The sequence below is a fragment of the Penicillium cosmopolitanum genome, assembly GCF_028827165.1.
Source record: "Penicillium cosmopolitanum strain IBT 29677 chromosome Unknown utg000011l:1.0-3548175.0:1.0-3550911.0, whole genome shotgun sequence".
NCBI lineage: Eukaryota > Fungi > Ascomycota > Eurotiomycetes > Eurotiales > Aspergillaceae > Penicillium > Penicillium cosmopolitanum.
Genome location: NW_026622681.1, coordinates 1302125 through 1316217, shown reverse-complemented (window position 1 = coordinate 1316217; position 14093 = coordinate 1302125). Strand labels below are relative to the sequence as shown.

Sequence of the window (14093 nt, the reverse complement as noted above, 5' to 3'; positions counted from 1 at the left end):
ATCAGCCTCATTTGAAATAATTCATTTGATTTCGATTCGTTCTGAAATCGTAGCCGAGAATCATCTATGGCTCGTCTGTAACTTCAAGTATTTGTGCTTTTTACAAGAGTGGGGGATGGACAGAAGACACTTGCTTCGGTGTTTGGGAATTCAACCCCGCTTTAGACGTTGTATTCAACTAGTAAGCTCCTCCCAAGATCATATGGTAACATGAACAGGACAATAGTACCGAGGGAAAAGCTAATATGGAAGATCTAATTCTATCAGGCTCACATAAATAGATCGTGAAAGTTCCAAGCTTGTAATTTGTGACTCCGTCCTCCGGTCTTGACTACCGTGAAATATCCCCCGCTCTTGGACTGTTGTTTCAAGTTTTCATTACCATTCTATTTACTATCCCACTCACTCTTCCTTTCACCAGAAATAATTCTTTTTGATCAGAGATTATCAGGTTTTGCATGTCCCAGAGCCAACCGTGCCATCAATTCTTAACAAAATGCAAACAATACCCTCTTCAGCACGATTACCTTCACCACCTCTATCCGATACCAATAGCACGAGCCCACTAAAAAGCTCCGTCGAGGCTCTTGCCGATTTGATAACATCAACCTATCGAACCTCCGACATCAACTTCTTCGTCAATGGGCGTCCCGCTATTGTGAAAAACCCCAACCCCGACTGGGTCCTTCTTGACTGGCTCCGTTCACGAGATGATTTGAAAGGCACAAAGCTGGGATGCGGCGAAGGTGGCTGTGGCGCATGTACTGTTGTTTTGCAGACCATCGAGCCAGACAAGCAGGTCAACCATCTGGCCGTCAATGCCTGCTTGTATCCGCTCATCGGAGTTGATGGTAAAAGTCTGATCACTATTGAGGGACTCGGCACGGTCAATCGTCCGCATCCATTACAAGAGAGAATTGCAAAAATGCAGTAAGTCAACCCAGGGCCAAAGCTTTAAATATTCAAATTGAATACTAACAAATCTAGTGGCTCACAATGCGGATTCTGTACTCCAGGCATCGTGATGAGCTTGTATGCCCTGATCAGAAACTCATATCGAAATGGTAAATTCTTCCTAACACATTCCGACCTGGAGCTCCAGGGTCACCTCGATGGAAACCTTTGCAGATGCGTGAGTTTCCTCATTTTTCATATCGTGAGAGTGCATTGTCTTATCCACAATTTGCTGATGGGCTATCAAGACTGGATACAAGCCAATCTTCGAAGCAGCACGAACATTTGTCGTCGAGGATCTTAAAGGAGTTCTCGTCGAAGGAGATAGTACTACTCAAAGTGATCTTCCAAGTCCACCACAGTCAGATGATGATGACGACGATGAAACCCTTTTGCGTACTATCAACAAATCTGGCTCCTGTGGTCGTCCAGGTGGCTGTTGTCGCGATAATCCCAATGCGTCGGGCTGTGGCTCCACCCCGAGTACTGAAACACAATCGGCTTCCGAATTATTAGAAACTCCAATATCAGCACCGAAACTTAATAATACACCAATCACGCCAGAATCTCCGAGCGAGATAATAGCAAAGGAAGTATTTGAGCCGTACGAACCCGCCGCGGAACCCGTCTTTCCGCCATCCCTTCGGAGGTACGAAGCACAACCAATCTGTTACGGCGATGAGCGAAAACTCTGGTTCAAGCCGACAACCTTGCAACAGCTTGCCGAGCTGAAGTCCGTTTATCCCTCAGCAAAAATTGTCGGCGGTGCAAGTGAGACACAAATTGAGATCCGCTTCAAAAAGCTAGAATATCGAGTTTCTGTCTTTGCGGCAGATATTCCTGAGCTGAATACATACAAAGGTCAAGAAAACCCGACTCTGGCGGAGCTTGATGGTTTATCCCAGATCTTCATTCCGGGTAATCTACCATTGACCAAGCTAGAGTATCTGTGTAAGGACCTCTACCAAAAGCTTGGGCGCCGTGCTTTTGCTCTCGAGGCGCTTCGGAAACAGCTTCGTTATTTTGCGGGACGACAAATTCGAAATGTCGCCAGTCTTGCTGGCAGCCTGGCCACAGCGAGTCCCATTTCTGATTCGGCGCCATTACTTCTAGCAGCCGGGGCGAAGATCACTATTCAGTCCCAGTCAAAAGGAACATTTGATATACCAATTACCTCTTGGTTTGTTCGGTACCGGACAACGGCCCTCCCAGAGGATGGCATTATCACCCAAATTGTCATTCCCCTACCGTCGGAGGAAACGCGCGAAGTAACAAAGGCATACAAACAGGCTAAGAGAAAGGATGATGATATTGCTATCGTAACGGCTGGCTTGAGAGTGCGACTTGACGAAGAAGGCATTGTTGAAGACTGCGGGTTTGCGTTTGGCGGCATGGCCCCGACAACAGTGATGGCTACAAAGGCACAAGAAGCAGTTGCTGGCAAGAAATGGGCTGAAGCTGCGACTTTGGAAGCCGCGACGAATGCGCTCCTAGATGAATTTGATCTAAGTTTTGGTGTACCTGGTGGTATGGCACAATATCGACGAGGTTAGTTCTTTTTTATAGTCCGATTTTACTTCGTGTGCCCCAACTAACGCGTCAGATAGTGTTGACGATTTCTATGTTCTTTCGGTTTTGGCATGAGGTTGTTCACGAGTTAGGTCTTGCTGATGTTGACACCGATCTGATTCAAGAAATCCACCGCGACATTTCCTCGGGCAACCGTGATAATTTTACTTCCTCAATGCTGAACAGAGGGACTCAGACAGTGGGGAGACCCATTCCTCATTTATCAGCACTGAAACATTGCACTGGTGAAGCCGAATACGTGGAAGATATGCCACGACAACACAATGAACTCTTCGGTGCGCTTGTTATGGCCAAGAGAGCCCATGCCACGTTGGACAGCATTGATTATTCACCTGCGTTGGAAATGCCTGGAGTTGTGGGATACGTTGACAAGGAGAGCCTACCAGCCGGAGCCAATATGTGGGGACCTGTCATACCCGATGAACCTTTGTTCGCTGATGGAATTGTTCATTACTACGGCCAAGTGATTGGAATGGTGTATGCAGAAACTGCACTCCAGGCCCGGGAAGCTGCAAATCGCGTTGAAGTCGCCTACACAGATCTACCTGCAATATTCACGATCGATGAAGCCATCAAATCTAAGAGTTTTTTCAAGCATGGCAAGGAACTCAGAACAGGTGATGCAGTGGAGGGGAATCTTGATGAGGCCTGGTCTAAGTGCGACCATATCTTGGAAGGCACTACAAAAATGGGCGGCCAAGAGCATTTCTATCTGGAGACGAATGCAGCTCTTGCTATCCCACATGTTGAGGATGGCTCTATGGATGTGTACTGCTCAACACAAAACCTGATGGAGAATCAAGTCTTTGTGGCGCAGGTATTGGGCGTTCCCATGAGCCGCGTCAATATGCGAGTACGTCGCATGGGAGGAGCTTATGGTGGAAAGGAATCTAGAAGTACGCCCTTCGCTATGTATATGGCAGTCGCAGCACGCAAGGAGTCTCGACCTGTTCGCATGATGCTCAATCGCGATGAAGACATTGCTATCAGCGGTCAGCGGCATCCTTTCCAGGCTCGTTGGAAGGTTGGTGTAGATGCTCAAGGAAAGATACAAGTTCTTGAGGTTGACATGTACAACAATGGAGGCTACTCGCTTGACATGAGTGGAGCGGTCATGTAAGTGTGCTTTAGCTGTGAGTCTGGCCTGGGAAATGGAGAAATTGCTAACAACAGGTTCATCAGGGATCGTGCTTGTACTCACGTTGATAATTGCTACAATATCCCCAATGCTTGGGTCCGTGGATGGGTTTGCAAGACGAATACCGTTAGCAATACGGCATATCGCGGCTTTGGAGGTCCCCAAGGCATGTACATCGCCGAAAGCATCATCTATAAGGTCGCGGAAAGTCTGGAGATTGATGTCGATGAGCTACGCCTTCGTAATCTCTACAAAGTTGGCCAAAGGACTCCTTTCTTGCAGGAGATCACCGATGATTTCCATGTTGCCACTATGTTGGAGCAACTAACCGTCAACTCTGACTTCGAAAAGCGAAAGGCTGCTATCAAGGTCTTCAACTCGAAGAATCGCTTCAAGAAGCGAGGAATATCCAAAATTCCATGCAAGTTTGGTCTGAGGTGCGTACTAGGACCCCTTTCCGTCTCAACCCCCCCTTCTTGCTCCTGTGAGCTGACTTGCTTCACAGCTTTGCGACAGCTCTACACTTGAATCAAGCTGGAGCATATGTAAAAATATACGAGGATGGCTCAATCCAACTTCATCACGGAGGAACTGAAATGGGACAGGGCCTGTACACTAAGATGTGTCAAGTTGCCGCGGAAGAGCTTCGTGTCAGTGTGGACGACATTTACAACAAGGAGTCACAATCTGACCAGATCGCCAACCCCTCGCCGACCGCGGCATCATCGGGAAGTGACCTGAACGGACAAGCTGTCAAAAATGCATGCGACCAGTTGAATGAGCGCTTGGCGCCGTATCGGGAAAAGTATGGCATGGATGCGCCCATGTCTAAGCTTGTACATGCTGCGTACCGCGACAGAGTCAACCTAGCCGCAAATGGATTCTGGAAAATGCCTCGAATTGGGTACGAATGGGGCAATTGGAAGGATCCGCTACCAATGTGAGAACTCAATCTTATTGATCTCCTCCCACGAGCAATGAGGCTAACATCATATTTTTAGGTATTATTACTGGACTCAGGGGGTGTAAGTGATTCAATTCAAGAAGGGGTGTGAAAGGCTTAGGGAATGCTGACCTTGCGTGATAGTGCAATATCTGAAGTGGAGCTGGATACCTTGACTGGGGACTCGACAGTTCTCAGAACTGACCTGATGATGGACATTGGGCGTTCTATCAACCCAGCCCTTGATTATGGCCAAATCGAAGGCGCGTTTGTGCAAGGCCAAGGTCTATTCACGATGGAAGAATCATTATGGACGAAGACGGGGGAATTATTTACCAAAGGTCCTGGAACCTACAAGATACCTGGTACGTTAAACTCGATTTTTCGCGACTTTATTTTACTAACATCTCCAGGCTTCTCTGATATACCCCAAGTATTCAACATTTCAACCTTACAGCATGACTCTGAAGGTAACCCGATATCTTGGGATAAGTTACGCTCTATCCAGAGCAGTAAAGGTACAGGCGAGCCCCCACTCTTCTTGGGATCTACGGTGTTTTTCGCTTTGAGGGAGGCCGTGAAAGCTGCGCGAGAGATGAACAACGTCACTACCCCGCTGGTGTTTAACGCGCCCAGCACAGCGGAGAAGTTAAGATTAGCTGTAGAGGATGAGATGGTTCAACGAGCGGCCGTGAAGCTAAAAGAAGGTGAAAAGGAATTCTTCATCAGGATTGAAACATGAGAGACGTGCGAAATACGGTTCTTGATTTTTTTCTCCTCTTTTGAAGGAATGATTCCAGGATATTTTAGATAAATAAAATCAATCCAAAGGGACTCCCTTGTTATTTCAAGGTGGGTTCATTGGGAGAGAACGTCATTCCGGGGTATTTCGAAATGCTCATACTAGTAGCATTACTAGTAGTAGAGTAAATTTAGCATCTACTTTTGAGAGCCAATGTGAACATGTCAGACCAAAGCTGACACGGGACAGTAGTCAGATTCGAAGGCCCTTCTAGCCCCGGGAGTTCGGCTGTACTGTATGTGTCATTCTAGTTGAATGCTTCGATTTTATTCGTAGTAAAATCCATGCCAAGTCTATGAGTTAGAGGGGCACGCGCATATGCCAAACATGGAAGCACAGAGGCTAAATCCGTGGTTGAGCAATAAACGACAGATAGCCTACCCGGAATCGCGGTAATCCATTCTCAAGCCCGATTCCGCATAGTAGTTTGCAAGCCTCATTTATATAAAGGGGAAACAATTCCCTTCTCTAGTATGTATCATTCTCAACTTAACCATTGAAATCCAGATACATTCCATAATATTTTACCGAGTCTATACAGAACAATGTCCAGCCCCACGCCAGCCAAAATGCGAGGCATCATCCAACCAAACGCTAATTCAAAAGACCTCTCACTCACCACCCTATCTACTCCAACAATCAATCCATCGCTGGGAGAACATCTAATACACGTCAAAACATGCGCTCCCTGTGCCGGAGAACTCCTCTGGCCAAAGAACTTCCCTCCGCCAAATCCGCGTGAGTTGGTTCCTTGTCCAGACGTCGCAGGAGTAATTATCTCCGGACCGAAAGATTCGCCATTCCAACCAGGCGATGAAGTCTACGCACGAACGAACTACATCCGCCCAGGAAATGCGCGGGAATTTACGATCGGGGTCACGGATGAATTGGCCCATAAACCCAAGACCCTGAGCTGGGTTGCAGCCGCCGCGGTGCCTGTCTCTGCCGAGACGGCGTGGCAGATTCTATTCATTCATGCGGGTATTGCTGGTGATGCGGAGGCGGATTGGAGTACGGCTCAAGACGCGTGGAAAGGGAAGAGAGTGCTAGTCACTGCTGCTTCGGGTGGTGTTGGAATGTGGGTGGTTCAGTTAGCTAGTCTGCTCGGTGCGGAGGTTGTGGGTACATGTGGTACTGCGAATATTGCGCTTGTGCGGTCTCTTGGTGCGAAAGAGGTCCTTGATTATCGGTCTACTAATATCTGTGAGTGGGCGGAAGATCCTGCGAAGAAGGTTGATGTTGTTATTGATTGCATTGGGAGGAAGTCACTTGAGGATGCTTGGTGGACGGTTCGTGATGGAGGTGTTGTTCTTAGTATCTTCCAGCCACCCAAACAGGTTTGCCCGGCTGAATATACAGGAACAGGTGTGAAGGATGTCTTCTTTGTCATGGAACCTGTCAGAAGACATCTGGAAAGTATTACAAAGCTGGTTGAACTTGGTACTTGTCGTGGTATGGTAGACAGTGTATGGCCCTTGGAGCAATATGAGGAAGCATTCAAGAGAATGGATGGAGGGCATGCGAGAGGGAAGATTGTTTTCGATTTGTCTCTGAATCAGTAGGGTCGGGGTGTACGCAGAGCTTTGAATATTCGAGTTTGATAGTACGAATCTAGTGAACGATGAACGATTGCGCCGATTCCTTGCCGTCCTTTTTTATTTCCAGTAGTATAACCTTACGAGTCGTCCGGAGAAATCGGTGCTCCAAATCTATTCTCAAAACAATAATTTAGAATAGTATCTTCGAAGGGATCTTCATGAAACAAATTCTCATTGGAAATGCCAATGTCCAGCACGATTATCAAAGCCAGGTATTCATATTCGTTAGTTCAAAAAATAAACACTATGCAAACGAGCGTCATAGATATCATCTAGTTATACATACGCAATAGAGACCGAAACCTAGAATCCACTTTTACCAGTTCATGAAACGCCGAACCCATCAATTGCAAAATAATCATTCACAGAACCTCACTCCTCGTCAACCTCGTTCTCCTCGTTCTCCTCGGGCGGATTCGGTGTAAAGGAATCCTGTATCCTCTCCGCCTCCAAAGCAGCGATCGCGCGTCGCAACTCATCTTCTCCAACTATAATTGTTCCAGCGCGCGCTGTACTCAAGAAACTAATCTCGAATAAATCCGCAGATAGATCGACATCAGGTTTGAGATGATGGGTTGGTGCAAGAGAGTGAGCCCCTTGAGGTGGCTTCCGATCTGGGCTATGGCCATTTTCCAAATTCAGGCGAGCCCCAAATGAATCAAAAAGTGCGGGCACAGACCCAACGGTACTGCTGTCACCACTACTCCCAAGGCTTGGCTCGACGTCCTTATAAAGGGGTATCGTTTCGGCTGCCTCGGCGAGTCGTCCCGCCACACCGCATACGATACCTGAGGCTTCGAGAGGTAAATCGCGGAGGTCAAGCATAATGGGAATAAGGTAGTCTTCTTTTGAGCCAAGTAAAAGGCCCGAGCCATCTTCATAGTCTCTATAGGGACTGGAGGGCTCTGTGAAGCGAGGGAGGAGTCGTTTTTCTAGGAGTAAGGATGCGGCTGGATCAAGGGATGCTTGGGTAAGAGAGAGGAAGCGTGGACTGTCGACAAGTAGGACAGTCGTGAGGGCATCGCGAAGAATAGACATGGAGCTTTCTTCGCTACCATATCCGAATTGATGGTGAGCTGCGCATTGCACAAGACGCAGGGTTTCATCCACATAAGGCGTAATTTGGCGTTTACGTAGGTTTTCAAATGTGCGTGTTTGGAGCTCTGATAATGTGGATGGCGGTGGGGTTCCTGGTGGTGTGGCGTCACTTGGATGGCGCTCTGTTCGAGGGGATGTCGGGCTTAGGGGGGCTCATAAAGGCGGCAGTTGAGTCTTGAAACTGAAAGCCTCTGCTTTCCAGGGCGGCGATGACGCTGCCTTTGCTGTTCAGGGGGACGATAATATAGTCAGAGAAATAAGTTGAAATGAAGAAGATGGAGCTGGTGGTGTGTTAGTTGGTTTGTTCCAGTGTTCTAATTCATTCCCGCTTCAACTGGGGTTTCCAGTACATACATTCCGGCCATAGCGAGTGGGCTGGTTAACTCCAAAACTCGTTTCCCAGCCTCCAATCCCTGGCCGATGACCTGCATGGCAATGTAATCGTTGTCACTGACATCGAGCTGAGAATCGAGGGATTTATCTAATCCGCTCAGCTGCTGTCTGAGGGGTGTAAAATATTTTTCAACCAGGCGGCGAGGACATATCACAGATACTTCCACGGGGGTGATGGATATGTTCAAGAATGCGGGCGGCTTGTACCCGGAACCTTCTTCCGAGGTTGTTTCTACATTTTCAATGGATTCATCTTCATCCTTTGTTTCCTCGAGGGGCGAGAGTTCGTCAAAGACCAATCTCAACACCGACTGGAGGAAGTAGGGATATAGGTCAAGTGGAATGTGTACCAGTGCAAGACGCTCCGCCTGGAAAGAAGTGAAATATATTCATTAGTGAACGGAACAGTGACTGCGTGTTTCGATTATTTCCTTACCAGAAAATGCACTTGAGCATCGATTAGTGTCATTGGTTGATCCATGATGAGCTCCACTAAGTATGGCGGATCTGCGATGATGTCGGAAGTGGTGTGCAGAACAACGTTATCGCGATATACAGAGTCGACCTTGACCTCGACCTCGACCCCAGAGTTCAGAGTGTCGTGTAAGTTTCCTGGGGGTTAAGGGGGAGGGATAAGGCGGGGTCAAAACAGGTCACGTTCTGGTCAGAGTTGCAAGATTGGATCGGGCTTTTTGCAGGGCTTTTTCATCTTCTTTTGGACGGGCTCATTGAATGACAAGAGGGCGATTACGCCATTGACGTGATGGTTCACGGGTGTAATTGCGACAGAGTCAACGCCATTCACCAGGACGAGCACGAGAGAGGGAACAGGAGAAATGCTTGAATTTGAGAATTCCGTATTTTAAAATTGGATGAGTCAAGTCTTCGATGTGGGGGAGAGAAGTGTTAAAAAAGTGGAAAAGAGTAGAGTGAGTCGATGTCAAAGAGAGAAAAAGAGTAGAAGAGAAGAAGAAGAAGCAAAGAGAGTCAGCCTTTCCTTCCCCGCCCACACTCAACCTCAACCCAACCATCCACACGACCAACTTCCAACTCAACTTCTCTCTCTTTCCCTTCCATTTTGATGCCTTATCGTGTGCCACCATCGTTACCAAATCTCTTCATGCAACCTCGTCCGCTTTATCTCATCATTCTCCACAGCTTATCGACTGGCCCCGCGCCTAACGCGGGCCCGCACGGACGAATGTGTCATGCAGCTGTGCCTGAACTCCCTGGGGAGCCCCTGGAAATTTCATCTGAGGTTGTTCGTTCCTTCATTTCTTACATCGTGCTGTCACAGGGCATCATCTTTGCGGGGATCTGTGCCCATTCGCCAATGAGGCGTAGCTGATTCCCCAATCTGCTCCCCGGCCCCACGTTCGAGTCCCATTGATCGACCGGATATGCACCCGCTTATACTCGGAATATGTCTTCAACTTGAACTTGAAGTTTGCATGTATATTCTGACAGCCTGAGGTACATGAGATAATAGACATACAACCACTGTGCTGCCACTACAATCTAAACTTTGTGTCCCAATTTTTCGTCGGCCCACATCGCCCCCGGCCTACAACTCCCAAATTGGACGAAGAGGGGCAAACTATATGATCGTCGCACTATCCACCAACTCCCCAGTGGTCGCTTGGTCCTCTAAACCGAGTCCGATAAGAGACTTGGACGTGGCAACCATCCCAAGTGGACCTGGCAGACAAACGCCCCTCGGGAGTCTGTGTCTGCCCCGCTGATGCGATCAAAAAGGCGTTGCTAGAATCGCCGCGATGACCTCAGCTTACAAACTTTACTATGCCCAGCCCTGTTCATCATAATTGGCTACTATCCTAATACATAGTAGGCTGGTCGCGGAGAGAGCACGCTCAGATCGGGTGTCCAGTCCCCCAGTCCCCCAGTCCCTGCGCGTGATGATTTTGACTACTAGTTCGTCCGAGTCTTTCCAGATCGGACAAAACATGCCCAGGTGCCGTTACTGGACAACAGTAGTCCTGAAACATCAGACTAATCCAGTCATATACTTCAATCCCGGATTAAGAGCCATGTGAAGTTGCTTTAATCTCCAATTTGTTTACGCTTTACTGAGGTTGTCGACTCGGCATGTGGCCCCTTGCGTGAGCTGGCCGGGCCGTGGCCAAGGACGGCCAGCCATATACATGCCGGCCCTCTAGAAACCCACTGGCGGAATGCTTCGGCCAGGAGCAGAGGTACTAACCCTTGAAGTCGGAGTACTTGCACTACCTATTGATGCTTTTGTTTGTTTGAACCCTGAGAAAGGGTTCACCGGATTGGCATTGCAGAAAGGATGAAAATGGACACTGGATCCCAAAACAATGCCCCCTAGCGCAGATCGATCTTACAGTACACTCGTTGTTAAAGGAAGGAATTCCCCAATGTCGTGCCCTCAGTCACCTCAACTACACGCAGCCGACCGTCGATCGCTTTTTTTGTCGACACTTTCGTTTTTTCCTTCTTCTTTTTCAACTACATTATTACTATTTCCTGTCAAGATCCAACTACTAACCTGTCGGCCCCCGCTTCAGAGGATTTAATTATCTCTCTGGATTGGAGTCGATCGCCATTCGTCAAATAAACCGCCTCAATGGGCAAGTTTAATGTTCTTCTCTTGGCTGGCTTGGCCGCCAAGTTGGTAGCGGCCAAGGACGTCTATCTTGACTGGAACGTCACCTGGGTCAATGCCTCCCCAGACGGATTCGAGCGACCTGTGATCGGTATCAACAACCAATGGCCCTGCCCCCAGGTTGATGTGGATGTCGGAGACAGATTGATTGTCGATGTTTACAACGGGCTGGGCAACCAGTCCACCGGCATCCACTGGCATGGCTTCCACCAATATGGCACCGGCATCATGGACGGCAGTACCTCTGTCACCCAATGCCCTATTCCTCCCGGACAGCACATGCAGTATCACTTCGATGTGAGTATAATCCAATTGCAAAGCTAGGCAGTGTTGCTGATTACACGAATAGGTTAACCAAACTGGAACTTACTGGTATCACTCGCACAACATGGGCCAGTACCCTGATGGATTCCGCGGGGCATTTATTGTCCATGACCCGAAACCCCCTTTCCATTTCGACGAGGAGATCACTTTGACTATGAGCGACTGGTACCATGAGCAGATGCCTAACCTGCTCAACCAATACCAGTCCGTAGAAAACGCCAACGCTGGTGGACACGAACCGCTTCCTGATTCTGCCCTCATCAACGATTCTTCCAACACCAAGATCAAGGTTGTGCCTGGGAAGACATATCTTGTTCACATCATTTGTCTTGGAAACTGGCCTGGTCATGCTTGGGTCATCGATGGCCACGAGATGACCGTTGTCGAGGTCGATGGTGTATATGTTGACCCTTATCCTACTGGCGATAAAATGCTGCGCGTCGCTCCTGGCCAGCGCATGGGTGTACTCATTCATACCAAGCCAGATGCCAGCCAAAACTTCGCTATTTGGGATACCATGGACATCAACATGATGTTCTTCTATGAGAACCGTCCTATCCCGGCTGGCTTCAACCCTAATGCCACTGCTTGGCTTGTGTACGATGAGGCTAAGCCTTTGCCTCCTCCCCCGGATATTCACCAACTGGATCCATCTGTATTTGTTGACGACCTTGACTTTGTCCCTGCCGACAAGCAGCGACTTTTGCAACCTATGCACCACCAAATTATCTTGAATACTGCCGATACCGTGGTCGATGGTGTGAAGCGCTTCACCATCAATAACAAAACCTATATCCCCCAGGACGTCCCCACTCTGTACACGGCCAACACCATTGGATCGAATCTCTCATCTAATCCTGAAGTGTATGGACAAGTCAACCCGTTTGTCGTGCAGTATGGTGAGATTGTGGAAATTGTCATCAACAACCACCATAACAATCTGCACCCATGGCATTTGCATGGCCACCAGTTCCAGGTCGTGCAGCGCTCTGATGTTAATGGTGGTTTCTTTACTGGCGGCTACTGGCAAAACATCTCCCACACCCCCGTTCGTCGTGATACCATTATGGTACAGAACAATGGCCACGCAGTAATCCGCTTCCGCGCCGACAACCCTGGCGTGTGGCTTCTGCACTGCCATGTTGAATGGCATGTCGAGGCTGGCCTGACTGCTACTATCATTGAGGCCCCCGAGACATTCCCCCAGTCCCAGAAAGCGCCCCCCAAGAGCCACTACGACGTCTGTGCTGCCTACCCTGACCCCAGCAATGGCAACGCAGCTGGAAAGCATGGTCTTGATCTTGCTGGTGCTCATACAAAGGTCACTTCCGGCGACAATGGTGCTATGTACCCAGAGGGTGGGAAGCCCGCCCCGGTATTGTCATCTGCTGCACCCCCTCCGGCTAAGCCCAGCACTGCTCCTCCCCCAGCGCAGCCTGACACCCAGCCCCCGGCTCCCACGCCTACTCACCCCAAGGGCCCCCCTCCCTTCCAGCCGCTTGCTCCCAAACCCAAGCCTACTGCCGAGCAGCCTGCGCCCAAACCGGCTCCTGCAAAGCCGGCGGCTCTTCAGCCAGCTCCTCAGCAACAGCCCGCTCCTCAGCAACAGCCCGCTCCAGCTCAGGCCCAGCCCATTCCTGTTGCTGAGCCAGTCCCTGTTGCTGAGCCGGTTCCTGTTGTTGAGTACTATCCTGAGCCTGAACAACAGGACGAGCCTATCTACGCTTCCGAGACTGATGACTCGGGACCATGGCCACAAGCAGGCACCGATTATGCCCACGGACAGATTGGTGATGGATCGGACGGTAAGCCTATTGTGGGACACACTGAGGATAACAAGGGTCCCTGGCCCAACCCCCATACCAACAATGGTTACATTGAGGAGGGTGGCCACAAGATCAAGACTCCTGAGGACACCTACCCCGACCTTCCTAAGGATTACCAATACTGGGGTCAGTTTGAACGCGAGCAGTAGATTTTTCCATCTCTCATTTTCAAAGAGGTTGTATATTAGCTTCTTGTCTGCCTAATTTTTACTTGACTTTGTGTATCTTTTAATCCTAATCCAAGAGATTTAAACGGGTTGGCGTTATTCTATTCTCCTTGTAATCTATCGTGACCCAATATTTCTAGCTCTGGACTCTTGAATGCTACCTTGATGTAGATATGCAGGCGACACACCCGGTATTCCGCAAACGGCAATCCAAGTCAGGTACCACATTCCACACCCCTTGCCAAGCGACAGGCTTCACCACAAAAGATCTAGCGAAGGTCAAACTTTTTCTATAGCAGTAAATTGCACGACTAATATTTTCGCATCTATTGGATCTGTATACCTATCGTCGGCTTCTTTCACTTCAAGAGCCATTCCTAGGCCATCTCCTTGTCGTTAAGAACGGCTTGCCTCTGCAATAACTAGAATCTACCCGCATCCGGAACTTACCAGCCAATCAATTTCAACAAACAGCATAGCTTCAAGGCCCTCTTTCTTGCAAACCCCCCCCAAAAAATCCATTTACATGGTAGCTCGCCGTATTCTGGGACTTGGCCCCGGTTTGACATCGGTCGGCCTGGTCCACCTTATTCGGCTACCTACTGTTTTCATC

General features: G+C 48.9%; 4 protein-coding genes across 4 annotated transcripts; 3 read left to right on the top strand and 1 right to left on the bottom strand.

The window, feature by feature from the left end:
- Positions 1–496: 496 nt before the first annotated feature.
- On the top strand, positions 497–5367 carry N7509_011975 (xanthine dehydrogenase; the record flags this gene model as incomplete). Its single annotated transcript, XM_056636612.1, has 9 exons — positions 497–930; positions 988–1132; positions 1203–2502; positions 2562–3660; positions 3727–4119; positions 4188–4622; positions 4684–4707; positions 4770–4990; positions 5039–5367. 9 exons carry the CDS (start codon positions 497–499, stop codon positions 5365–5367), a joined length of 4380 nt encoding a protein of 1459 aa, XP_056482642.1.
- A 629-nt stretch (positions 5368–5996) lies between these two features.
- On the top strand, positions 5997–6989 carry N7509_011974 (NADP-dependent oxidoreductase; the record flags this gene model as incomplete). The annotated part of the gene is made up of 1 exon (XM_056636611.1): positions 5997–6989. The coding sequence occupies one exon, from the start codon at positions 5997–5999 to the stop codon at positions 6987–6989; it is 993 nt and encodes a 330-aa protein (XP_056482641.1).
- A 408-nt stretch (positions 6990–7397) lies between these two features.
- Positions 7398–8985, bottom strand: N7509_011973 (uncharacterized protein; the record flags this gene model as incomplete). Its single annotated transcript, XM_056636610.1, has 3 exons — positions 7398–8265; positions 8478–8884; positions 8953–8985. 3 exons carry the CDS (start codon positions 8983–8985, stop codon positions 7398–7400), a joined length of 1308 nt encoding a protein of 435 aa, XP_056482640.1.
- A 2139-nt stretch (positions 8986–11124) lies between these two features.
- Positions 11125–13462, top strand: abr1 (multicopper oxidase abr1; the record flags this gene model as incomplete). Its single annotated transcript, XM_056636609.1, has 2 exons — positions 11125–11460; positions 11513–13462. 2 exons carry the CDS (start codon positions 11125–11127, stop codon positions 13460–13462), a joined length of 2286 nt encoding a protein of 761 aa, XP_056482639.1.
- Positions 13463–14093: the final 631 nt, after the last annotated feature.